At 42.9% G+C, this 13,612-nt stretch overlaps 1 protein-coding gene and 1 long non-coding RNA gene across 3 annotated transcripts in view; one reads left to right on the top strand and one right to left on the bottom strand.

The window, feature by feature from the left end:
* The window catches only part of PAK5 (p21 (RAC1) activated kinase 5), a 153,445-nt gene that overhangs the window by 103,579 nt on the left and 36,254 nt on the right, over positions 1–13,612 (top strand). For both annotated transcript variants that reach the window (XM_075863070.1, XM_075863069.1), the window contains one exon: positions 5,089–5,871. In XM_075863070.1, the coding sequence (XP_075719185.1) occupies positions 5,089–5,871 (783 nt within the window). The remainder of the gene's footprint in view (positions 1–5,088; positions 5,872–13,612) is intronic.
* Positions 1,992–6,954, bottom strand: LOC142760118 (uncharacterized). Its single transcript, XR_012883248.1, has 3 exons — positions 6,888–6,954; positions 3,106–3,357; positions 1,992–2,057 (listed from the first exon to the last, which is right to left on the bottom strand). It is a non-coding gene; the product is annotated as an uncharacterized LOC142760118 (long non-coding RNA).

Genomic DNA, 13,612 nt, shown 5'->3' with positions numbered 1-13,612 from the left:
TGTGGATAGTGCCCCACAGCCCTGCCCATCTTGTAAATAGTACCACACAGCCATCCTGAATATAATGCTATACAGCCTCCACTTTAATATAGTGTCACACAGCCCCCCTTGAATATAGTGCCACACAACCCCCCTTGAATATAGTGCAACACAGGCCCCCTGGAATATTGTGCCACACAGCCCCTCTTGTATATAGTGCCACACAGACCCCCTCACTTGTATATAGTGTCACACAGCCCCCCTGTATATAGTGCCACATAGCCACCCTCCCTTCGCCCCTTGTATATAGTGCCATACAGCTCTCCCCCATTGTATATAGTGCCACACAGCGCTCCCCCTTGTATATATTGCCACACAGCCCTCCCCCATGTATATAGTGCCACACAGCCCCCCTCCATTTGCCCCTTGGATATAGTGCCACACAGCGCTCCCCCTTGTATATAGTGCTACACAGCGCTCCCCCCTTGAATATAGTGCCACATATCATTCCCCCTAGTATGTAGTGCTACCCCCCTTGTATATATTGTCACACAGCGCTTCCTCCCTTGTATATAGTGCCACACAGCGCTCCCCCTTGTATATAGTGCCACACAGCGCACCCCCTTGTATATAGTGCCACACAGCGCTCCCCCCTGTATATTGTGCTACACAGCGCTCCCCCCTTGTATATAGTGCTACACAGCACTCCCCCTTCTATATATTGCTACACAGGGCTCCCCCCTTTTATGTAGTGCTACACAGCGCTCCCCTTGTATGTAGTGCTACACAGCGTTCCCCCCCCCCTTGTATATGCTGCCACACAGCGCTCCTCCCCTTGTATATAGTGCCACACAGCACTTCCCCTTGTATATAGTGCAACACAGCGCTCCCCCTTATATATGGGGGCATACAGCGCTCCCCCTAGTATATAGGACTACACAGCGCTCCCCCTTGTATATAGGGCCACAAAGGGATACCCCCTGTATATAGGGCCACCCAGCATTCCCTATTGTATATAGTGCTACACAGCTCTCCCCCTTGTATATAGTGCTACACAGCGCTTCCCCTCTTGTATATAGTGCCACACAGCGCTCCTCCCCTTGTATATAGAGCCACACAGCACTTCCCCCTTGTATATAGTGCCACACAGCGCTCCCCCTTATATATAGGGGCATACAGCGCTTCCCCTAGTATATAGGACCACACAGTGCTCCCCCTTGTATATAGGGCCACAAAGGGCTACCCCCTGTATATAGGGCCACACAGTGCTCCCTATTGTATATAGTGCTACACAGCTCTCCCCCCTTGTATATAGTGCTACACAGCGCTTCCCCCTTGTACATAGTGCCACACAGCGCTCCCCTTGTATATAGTGCCACTCAGCGCTCCCCCTTGTATATAGTGCTACACAGCGCTCCCCCTTGTATATCGGGCTACACAGCGCTCCCCCTTTTATATAGTGCTACACAGCGCTTCCCCCTTGTATATAGTTCTACACAGCACCCCCCCTTGAATATAGTGCTAAACAGCACTCCCCCTTGTATTTGTATATGGGACCACACAACGCTCCCCCTTGTATATAGGGCCACACAGCGCTCCCCCCTTATATATAGTGCCACACAGTGCTCCCCCCTTATATATAGGGTTCACACAGCTCTCCCCCTTGTATATATGGCCACACAGCGCTCCCCCTTGTATATAGGGCAACACAGCACTCCCCCCTTGTATATAGGGCCACACAGGGCTCTCCATTGTATATAGGTCCACACAGCGCTCCTCCCCTTGTATATAGGGCCACACAGTGCTCCCCCTGTATATAGGGCCACACAGCGCTATCGCCCTTGTATATAGGCCCACACAGCCCTCCCCATTGTATATAGGGCCAAACAGCGCTCCTCCCCTTGTATATAGGGCCACACAGTGCTCCCCCTGTATATAGGGCCACACAGTGCTCCCCCTGTATATAGGGCCACACAGCGCTATCCCCCCTAAAAATATATATATCTTACCTTGCCCTGTTCCCGCTCCGGGCCGGACGCATGCACAGAATTTTTCTCAGGTTTGGACATTTTCAATAACTTAATGCAGGAAGAGTTTAAGAGGTTAAGACGTTACTAGTATAAGTGAGGCAAATAGGGCAGTATTTCAGAAACCCTACTTTGGGTGGTGAGTTTCGATATTTTACCCAAATGGTGGCGTACATGGTCCATGGCAAGTGAGTTACAGGATTTATTTGGGGCTGCTTCTACCTGGGGGGAGGGTGTCAGTCTGACATTGACAAAGGTTGGTTGGGACCAAGAACACCTGAGAAGAAGGTTACCCCCAACAGTGGCAAAGGGGCTCAAACTCACAGAATGAGTGGTCTTGGTTGGCCAGGCTTCCCTGTTGTATTGATACATTTAACAAAAGGTAGCTTGGCACATCAATCCACATGTAATGTTGGCTATTATGTGTATTGGGATATGTCGTTAATCATATACACACCCTAAATAAATGGCCAACCTATCAACTAATGTAGTCTAATTTAACTTTCATCCTGGCCATCCGCTACTAGATAGCAAAATTTGGAATGAGAGACCCCTCCCTCCACTTTACTATGAGGCACCAACTTTCTAGGCAACCGTATTAAACATGGAAAGGGTCATATGTTCTTCTTGGGGATTTCATCGTAATGCCGAGTTCACACATTGCATAAATGATGAGCAGAAAAAACGCTCAGAAAGATGTGGATTATGAGAGAAAGTACAAAGGACACATACTACTTCTCTTATTTGAATCCACTCCTGGTTTTGCCTTCAAAAACTGCATAAAAAACCTGAACAAAACATGATCAAAACCTGCACATGTGAATGCACCCTAATAAACGTTTATCTATGGACCTGAATTTACAGTGTACTAGACATACTCTCTGACCCTTTGCATGAGCAGACTGGTTGGAACCTACAAGTCTGGACTTTACATTTTTTAGGAGAATAATAAGAGAAGATATTTGCATGTAACCAAATGTAACCGATAAAATGACAAAATATAACAGCTGTTTTTCTTTAACCTGTAAAGCCTATGTAGTTGTGATCGGAGAAAACATTACATGTAAGGGCTTCTAAGGGCAAACTGTTAATTACCTACTTCATTACTGTCAGAGTTAATTCAGTGTGTGGGAAGTGAAGCCGTTTCTCATCTTCTGTGCTGGAGTTGGAGCAGACAGCTGTTTTCACAGCGAGATCCATTACAGCTTATCACTGGAGGACAGAGCAGCACAGGCACACCATGAAATATGGCTACTGTCATGGCTGCTGGGAACCATTCTGGGATGAGAGTAGGAAGCCGGAGAAAAATGTTGCTGCAAACAGATATTTATTTTATATGTAATGCCCAATTCTGGAAGTCAAATGAAATATAAACTGTTGTAGAATCATTTTCTATTGTTGTAACAATATCATTATTATTACTACATTTTACAGCATTTATGGTTTTGGTATTGTTCTTTGTCTTCACACCACTAATTATTGTATTTTTATTGATTGTCAATATCCTCGTGATATGCTGTAGTCATTATAGTGAAAACAGTCAGGCGTACAGTATATTATTATTATTTTTATCATTATTATTATTATTATTATTATTATTATTATTATTATTATTCAATTCAAACAAACTACACACACAAGTTATATATCTTTGAGTACTGTACTTCCACCAAACAATAAATTCATGTTAAAGGGTTTGTTCGGCCACGGGACCATTTTTCATACTGGTGACCTATTCACAGGATAGGTCATCAGTATATGATTGGTGAGGGTCCGACACCTGCACCCATCATCTGTTCTGGCTGCCTCCGGGCACTGGATGTTATGCACGAGGTTAGAGAAGCCAGCCAGCGTTCATCACCAGTTGGGCTTCATTCTAAGAAGGCGCTGTTCAGATTGGACAACCCCTTTAAAGGACTTAGTGAACAGCTTTCAGATTTGTCTTTTTGTTATCCTGTTACACAATTTTAAGGTTTCCATCGTTTTCAACAGAATTTATCAGTTGCCTTTCATTAACCCCCGCTTCATCAGACTTTCATTGGATTTACAAAAATAGCGACTTAGATGTGATCATTATTAGCTGGATCGTGCGTGCCAGAGACACGCAGGACCAGCTTTCACCTGAGCCGTCAGTTCAGCTGACATGACGGAATCGGCTTTGACGGGAGGATACAGGTTCTACGTATACAGGATACATAGAGGCTGTATATTTAAAATTATTTTTTTTAAAAATAAAAGTCAATTAAAAAGTTGTTTTAAATCACTTAAAATATTGATTTATTAAAAAACATTTTTTTTATTCAAAGGTGTACATTTCCTTTACATTTTTTATAAATATGTAGATATACATAAGCCAACACTTAAAGGGGTTTCCCACGAATATCATGTATTACCTATCCACAGGATAGGTGATAAATGTGTGATCGATCCGGATCATGTGGATAGGGGATAAATTATTTTCGTGGGACAACCCCTGTAAGCATCCTTAATAACTGTCCTTAAAGTATTGTCCATAAGTGGCCATGGTACTAAAAATAAACCAACTTTCTAATCTATTTTTTTTTCTGATACATTTGGCACTGTAGTACAACATCTATTACGATTAGCAGCCAACTGTGCTCCTTACAATGTGCGTTGATGGAAAGAGCCATGCTAACAGGTTAAGCCGCAGCTGCAGTGTTTAAGTGTGGCTGCGGCCAACAAATGAAGGCAACTGAATTTTTAAGAAAATTAAAATCATTAGAAATATGAATAGATTTTTTTGTAACATGGCTGCTTATTGCTAATGCAAAATAAAAAATGTGGTAATCCCAGACAACCCCTTTAATGGACTTTTAAACCAAGTATACAATCTTTTATTAATCACATTTACATACACATACATGTAAAAGTTTCAAGAATTTATTAGTTCTGAGAGAGAAAGTTGTGACTTTTTAACCCTAACAATAATAATGCAATGATATACAAAAATGACTCTTTGATATCCCCAATTGAAGGCAGGCTGTCATTTGTTACGTTTGACTTATCTTTTTAGAAATACATTAAATAACATTAATAACCATAATTTCTTTTGTGTTTTTAGACTATTGTTAGAGGCAACAAACCTCCACAAGACCCTTCCATCAATGGCTTGCTAGAAGACTTCGACAATATATCCGTAACACGCTCAAATTCGCTTAGAAAAGAAAGTCCACCTACGCCACGCCAGGGATATTCAAACCATTCAAAGAGTTACCCCGAAGAAAATGGCTTCTTTACTTTCTCCCACTACAGTGAAACGGAAATCCCAAGAATCAGTGTTTCTGAGCGCTACAAGGAAAGGAGCCTGAGTGCAGAGGAGGCAGAAGGCTACTACAGGGCAAACAAGCCAACCAGACATAATGGGCATCCGGTTAAAATGAGGTCTTATGAAGCGTATTTTCCAGAAGTAAAAAATGTAAAGGCTGATATGTTAAGTTATCCATCTGAATATCACCCACACCTGGAAGCAAAAAGTAAATCTGTTGATCAGTGTGGAACGTCATGGGACTACCACAGGGTCACTGGTGCATCTCTTCAGGACTACAGGGACTACTTCCCACCTTCTATTATAGGGACCGTCATGTTAAGCGAGGGCTCAAAAGAAAGACTAGAATATAGTGAATGGGGAGATGGGCTTTCCAAGGACGAATATGATAAGAGGCCGAAGTCATCATATGTAACCCAAACTAGTCCACAACCAGCCATACGACAAAGGTCAAGATCAGGATCAGGTCTTCAAGAACCAGTCATAGCATATGGTGCACTAAAAACAAACCAACAAGGGCACTCGTTTCCTTCATACACTTACCCCCGTTTGTCTGAAACTGCAGCATGCATTCCAAAGGTAATTTACTCCTTTCTGATACAAACAATTGACTTGTAGGTTTTTTTTAGAGATATATTATTTCCAGTTAGAATATACTTTGGCTTACCCATAGTTCATAGACAATTCTCATATAATTGTTAGTGTTAATTGTTGGTTTATAAATGACAAGAATATACTATAGAAATAGTTGTTCACGATTGCGCCAAGTTAACATTTTTGTGATAATTATATGTGTCTTTTGTTTTATCGGAGCGGATGTTGTTGGATTCATCACAGTAGTGAGATATATGTTAAGTAATCTGTAAAGACTATAATTATTCCCCTTTTCTATTCACAACACAGTAGTTGTTAGTACATTGTTATTAGACATACAATATATAGAGAGAATTTGAAGCTTCTTATATCGATGTCATCCACTAGGATTTGAAATCTTTGATGATTTACATACAACTTTTAACTGTTTTGATGAACATGGTGCCAAGCCAAAATTATCTACCTAGATCTACACTCAGCTTGAAGGCATTGGACCCCAGGTCAAAAGCTGTACTTGGTCTCACCATCTAAATGGAGGTGACCTCACATTCTGCCATCTGTTATTATATGACAGTTCATAGGTACTGTATACAATATGTAAGTAAAGTAATTATATGGCATGAGTATATAACTCAACATGGTATAAAATGAGGCCTCCACATAGCCTACATACATGTAGTGTAGGAGTGTGGACCATGTCAGTGCTATATCTACTCCCATTACATCCATGTCACTGCCTATTACTATGTATTAATAATATTGTTTACTGCTATAGGGTTTATATTGGTTTAAAAATATTTTTCAGGTAGTAGTCATGTGAAATGAGGTTAACCTACCCTTAGTGTGTAATGACCATAATTCAGAAACTCAATAATAATGTTATGGTGATCTCCAGTTTAACATGTAAGTAGGTTTTTAGTTTGTTCAAGGATAACAAAATGTTCGTACGCTCACATGCACAGATGAAGATGCCCCCAGTATTAGTTGGTAGCAACGCATACCAGTTGATCTCATGGCAATATCACATTTTGAGGAGAGCTGAAACTTAGGACTGGAATAGTCCTTCTGTTCTGGCAAAAAATAATTTGGACAGATTGCACAATTTTCAGACTAATTAGCGATTGCAGTGATGTCACAGTGCATCTGGTGGGCAATGGAAGAGCGCTACGACTCATTTTTCCTTAATAGGGCAATGAGTAAAAATCATCCGATCCCCTAATTGTATTCTCTCTGGACTTCAGTGTTGCAGGCTGTAAGTGCTACTACCCTATGTTGTGCGTGTGATTATAAATCACACTGACCATACTTTAAAAATTGTAAGCACCAATACCTTAATAAATAAGACACGTGGATACATAAATAATGGAGGATAACTCGGCCATGGCCATCTTTATTAAAGATTATTTAAGTTTAAAGACCAGCCAAAAGCTCAAACTACTTTATAAACATATAAATATATTAACTCTATTAACAAGTTTAATTTAAATGAACACTAACTTTTCAGACAATTTATGGTAATCTAATAGTATACCTGATATAGATTAATTTTGTAATTTACTTACTGTTAAAATGTAGTTGTTTTATCCATGCAAATTCTTTCTGAAGCTACTCTAACTAGGTATTTGCCTTACTGTAATCTGCTGCCCATGGCTTGTTGTCAAGCAAAGTCCATTCCTGGTTACAGAGCAGAATTGATGGGCTGCAGCAAAAGGGGGTGTGTCTTATTACTGCCTCCCTATATATGTCTATGGAATGGGAAAGGGTAAGCAGGGGGGTGGAAGCAGAGTGCGAATAACACAGGCTGCTAGTAAAATTTCTATGTCACCCCAGTGCTGGATTCTCAGCTACACTGGTCTGTACTGCTGTATAATCTCCTCCATGCTGTTGAAGCTGCTATATATGTGAAAGATAGAGATAGGATAGAAGGATTCTCCTCTTCTATGTGTGCAGTGTATGGGTCAGTTCACACTTTTTTTTTTTACACGTTTTTTGACGCGGAAACCGTGTCGGAAAATGCGCAAAAAACCGGCCAAAAATGCCTCCCATTGATTTCAATGGGAGGCGAAGGCGTTTTTTGCGGCGTTTTTTGCCAGCGGCGCTCAATGGCCGCGGGCGAAAAACACTGTGAAAATCGGTGGGCAGGCAGAGCAAAATCTGCATTAAAATTCCAAACGGAATTTTGAGCCAGATTTTCTGCCTGCAAAAAATCTCAGTGTGAACCCAGCCTATAGAAGACATGATAGCCATTTGCTCCACCCCCTAGCTCAGAGACTACTAAGAATTTGAAATAGAGCCTGCAGAGGGGAAAACTGATAAAAAAAAAATGCAGAATACAAGTTATAATGGCCAGAAATAGTGTTATTTTTCATGTACGCACATAGGGCAGCTTATTCTGAAAAGTCACCTGAAATGTTAGGTACACTCTAAAGAAGCACTCCCGCAATTTTTTTTTATTATCTGGCCTGTTGGAAAGGCACATTATGTAAATTGGGGTGAAGGTAATTTTCTTACCGGTGGCTGCATTTGTGAGTTTTCCACTTCCTTCTGGTCCTTAGCTGTGTCATGTGACCAGTAATAGGACTACAACTACCACAGCGTCTCATGTGTGGACAGGAAGCTCATTTATATATAAAAGCTGTGGGGTTGCTATGGGCAACAAAGAACATTGTTACTATTGGACAGCTTGATAAATCTCCCCCAATCTCACTGAGGAAGCAGGGGGACATAATCTTCACTTGTTCAATCAGGGGGACATAAACTTAACTTGATCTGGATTTTTAATAATCCAATGATCCTCATGTTACTGGGCAAGGGAGGATTTTAACACAGCATCTCAGTCACATGGGTCCAAAGACCTGACCCAATCAGCTGATGTTGCTACCCTAGACAAAAACTGCTCACCATTAGGCCTCAAGCACACGGCCGCCGGTAATCATGGTTCGTGACTACGGGCACGGCCGGCGGCTGCAGACAGCCACCCGCATTTTTGGCCCGTGCTTCTATATAAAGTATGGGAGCACCGTCCGTAAAAAAGCAAAAGATAGGCCATGTATACCTCCAAACTTTTAAATTCGGAAAAGAGGGACATTTTAAGCCACGCCCCTAACCACGCCCAATATCACACATAAACACATCAAATCACGGCCAGATCCTTCTGCAAATAACGTGCACACGCGCGGATCTCTAGACTGTCTGGATATCACAGATATTATATTTCAGGTTATATCGTATTTATGTTACTTTTCCTATCTTGGGTATAACATTTGCTCATCATGGAAGCTGCAGCTGCAGGATAAACCAAAAGGCTGAGAACAATGAAAGTCAAGAGGGAAACCCTGGGGTGGATGACTTTTCATTTGACAGGTAGCAGAGTTACATGATGGGGATTTTTTTTTTCCAGTTGTGTAACACTGCTACCAGTCAATGGAAAAATCATCCACCAGAGCCCCCCTGTAGATTGCTCCACACACAGCCCCCCTGTAGATAGCTCCACACACAGCCCCCTTGTAGATTGCTCCACACACAGCCCCCTGTACATAGCGCCAGACACATCCCCCTGTAGATAGTGCCAGACACAGCCCCCCTGTAGATAGCTCCACACACAGCCCCCCTGTAGATAGCTCCAGATAGAGCCCCCTGTAGATAGCTCCACACACAGCCCCCCTGTAGATAGCGTCAGATACAGCCCCCTGGCCGGGGATTGGGGATTCCGACTCCTACAGGGAGAAAAAAAAAGACCCTCCTCCTCCTCACATGCACTCTGCACTGCGAGGAGGAGAGAGTGTGCGAGTGACGGAAGACACGGCCGTCACTCGGGACACATTCCGGTGATTGCCGTGTATTACCCGGCCCCATAGACTTCTATGGTGGCCGGGTAAATATCCGAAAATAGGGCATATCCCATTTTTTGGCGGCCAGGTTTTCCAGGCCGTCAAAAAATAGGTCGTGTGAATAGCCCCATTAGGGGTCTATTGTTCCTACTGCAGCCATGTGACAGCCGTTTTATGAACAGCCGTCACCCGGCCGGGAAACCCTGTCGTGTGAATAAGGGCTTAGCCGGCCCTACTGCTGCCACTCTACGCTCTGCTTTTACGTCACTCACCGTCAGAAGAAGGCAGGAGTCTGGCAGCGGCGTTCTCACTGGTGTCGATGCCGGCCCGGGAGTGAACCAGTCCAGTCACCTGACCGGTGAGGTCAGGTGACAGGTCAGGTGACTTAACTGGTCCACTCACGGGCCGGCATCGATCCCAGTGAGAACACCGCCGCAAGACTCCTGCCTTCTTCTGATCGCTGCTGCAGTCAGCAGCGATCAGCTGTTCTGATGCAGCGCCCAGCGGGACATTTTATAGACCGCCCGGGACAGCGGTGAGAAGCCGGGACTGTCCCGCCGGATTCGGGGTGGTTGGGAGGTATGGGACATGTCCTATCATTTGCGGAGGCTTTCTATTGCCCGGACGCCTTCCCGCAAATATACCGTAAGGTGTTCGTGGTCAATAGAAATGAAAGGGTCTGTAATTACAGTCCGCAATTATAGATGAAATCTACGGTCGTGTGCATGGGGCCTTAGGCAGGAAAATACTCAACTAAACTCAACTACCATAATGAAGAATCCATTATGGTTATTAAAATCCCTCCTTATCGTCCGGGTCCCTCCATTCTCATCTATAAAAATGGTGTTATAAGGGATAAAAGCAGAATCCTTCAATACACCAATTGATACATTCCTTAAAGTAGTCATTGACCAATTGACTCATTTACACTATAGTGGTAAAGTGAATAATATCACACCTGATGAGGTGGAAAGTGTGAGGCTTCTTGAGAAGGATGAATCTATCATTATTAAGACATCCGACAAGGGCGGGAACGTGGCTGTCGTGGATCGCCAGCCGTATTTATTTATGTGCCTCGCGATCCTTGACGATCGCAGTTGTTATGAAGTTTTATCGACTAACCCAGTTAAATCTTACAAAAAAGAATTAAACAGGCTATTGATATCTGCGAGATCTGATGGTCTCATTGACCAGAGAGAGTTCAATTTTTTATTTGCAGAGTTTCCTGTTATGACAACAGTCTATAGCTTACCCAAGGTTCATAAAGGCTTGACACCACTCAAAGGGTGGCCTATTATAGCAGGCATTGATAGTGTTAAACAAAATGCTAGCTTATATGTTGATCATATCCTCTGTCCATTTGTGGTGACTCTTCCTTCTTATGTTAGAGATACAATGGATGTTTTGAAACAGCTAGAGGGTGTACAGCTTGATGCTGATGTACTTTTCGGAGGCTTGGACGTGGAGGCCCTTTATAGCAGTATACAGCATGAAAAGGGTTGTGATTCAGTGAAGTATTTCCTCAAATCTAGAGGTACTGAATATACAAGCCATAATGGGTTTGTCATGAAGTTACTACGATTTGTCTTGGAACAGAATTCCTTCACGTTCGACAATAAGTTTTTCCACCAGCTCAGGGGAGTGGCAATGGGTAGTCTATGTGCCCCAACCTTTGCCAATCTTTACCTGGGCTGGTGGGAGAAAGAAATTGTTTTTCAGGAAGCTATGGAACTTTGGACTTCAAGTGTTATTCTCTGGCTAAGGTTCATTGACGATATTTTAATATTGTGGAATGGTTCAAAGGCCAAATTCAGTGAGTTTGTACAAATATTGAATGTTAATGACCTTGGTTTATTTTTTACCTCAGAAATACATGTGGACAAGATTACATTCGTAGATCTGCTAATAAGCAAGTCAGTGTCAGGAGTCCATACACAAATTCATAGAAAACCAACAGCCACTAATACCTTATTAAGGTGGGATAGCTGGCATCCAAAACCCCTTAATAAAGGAATCCCGAAGGGCCAATATCTGGGAGCTCGTAGAAATTGCACAAGTCTGTCTGACTATCAGAATGCAGCTTCTGACTTGAAAACGAGATTTGGTCAAATGGGATACCCAGAATGGGTTCTCAAAAATGCACATCAACATGCTTTATCAGTGAAAAGAACGAGCTTCTGAATCCAAGAATGAGAGAGAATGAGGGGCCCGACCTTCGAATCATAGGGACCTATAACTCACAACATATACAAGTGAAAGAGGTCATCCAGACATGGTAACACAAACCCCAACATATAAACATACAAATAAATGACAACCACAACTTTATAATTGGAAACATAGGCCGCGATGTTTATTAAGGGTTACCCAAGAATAAATAATTCAATACAACATAACCATAAAATTATTGAAAATTCATTAATCAATCATCATCAAATTATTGAACCAAGTCCCCCCAGCATTAGCTGGGAGACTAAACCCCACTAGTAAACATCGCGAAAGGGAAACCCTTTTAAAAAAGGGGAGGGCTGGGTGGGGCTTGTCTTGAATCTTCTTCAAACGGCCCGGAACACTGCCGGACACCAGAATTTAAACAGGAAATCTTCCCGCCGTTGCTGCTCATTATCCAATCAGTAAAAAGCGCGGGCTGCACGAGCGCAAGATGGAAAATTGCAGAACCTGCTCGTACATTCCTGTTCAGCTGACCTGAACCTGACCCATGCAGGTAAGTACCAACTGTGATAATAAAAGAGGGGTGGGGAGGAAGAAACCAAACCAGAAACCACCAACCTTTAGAATCATAAAAATTATGTGGGGCTGTGATACCATGTGTCCCCCAAGCGATTGCTATGGGGGGCCCTGACATTCTGGAGTATTTTAAAAGCTGATCCCGATGTAGGGGCATTTTTGAGTGATAGGCCAGCAATCACCTACCGTAGAGGACGTAAATTGAAAGACAGACTGGTCCAGAGTCACGTGAAACCGGTGACTCACTTAACATGGCTATCTAAGCCCCCAATGGGTACCTACAGTTGTGGTGCCTGTAAAGCATGTAGGTCAATCTCAGTGAGTAAATTGTATATGAGTACCACATCAGGTCGTTCTTACAAAAATCATGATTTCATCAATTGTAAGACCCAAGGTGTGGTATACCTGATGACATGTAGTTGTGGTATCCAGTATGTGGGTAAAACGATTCGTGAGTTTCGCAGATGAATTAGGGACCACATTAATGATACTGAAAAGCGAGCTGATACCCCAATTTCACGCCACATTTGGGAGAAACATCATGGTGATACTGATCAGTTGAGATTCCAAGGCATTAAGAGGATACGTCCCCATCCCAGGGGTGGTGATTGGGATAAACTTATTCTCCAACGGGAAGCACAATGGATATTTTTGCTACAGGCTCTTAAACCTGGTGGCTTGAATGAAAACATTTCTTGAATACATGCTTTCGATGAGGGAGTTGGCTTTTTACGGTTTGGACCAGTCTGCCCTGATTTAAATTTGGATTAAGTTGTAGGTCCCACGGAAGTCTAGTTTAGAGAAGATCTTGGCTCCTCGTATGCGATGAAATAGTTCAGAGATCAGTGGCAAAGGGTATTTGTTTTTGACCGTGATCTGGTTGAGACCGCGGTAGTCAATTCAGGGTCGAAGAGATCCGTCTCTCTCCTTTACAAAGAAGAACCCGGCACAAGCAGGGGAGGAGGATTTTCGTATAAAACCCCTCTCCAGATTCTCTTTGTTATAGGCCGACATGTACTGAGTCTTTGGCAAGGAGAGGGGTTATACCTGTCCATGGGGCGGTGAAGCATTAGGAACCAGTTCAATCGGGCAGTCGTACGCCCGGTGTGGGGGAAGCATCTCGGCTTTCTTTTTGCAAAAGACATCCG

Source organism: Rhinoderma darwinii, chromosome 4 (assembly GCF_050947455.1).
Source record: "Rhinoderma darwinii isolate aRhiDar2 chromosome 4, aRhiDar2.hap1, whole genome shotgun sequence".
NCBI lineage: Eukaryota > Metazoa > Chordata > Amphibia > Anura > Rhinodermatidae > Rhinoderma > Rhinoderma darwinii.
The sequence above is the reverse complement of the archived record's forward strand: the minus strand, read 5'-3'. Positions and strand labels throughout refer to the sequence as shown.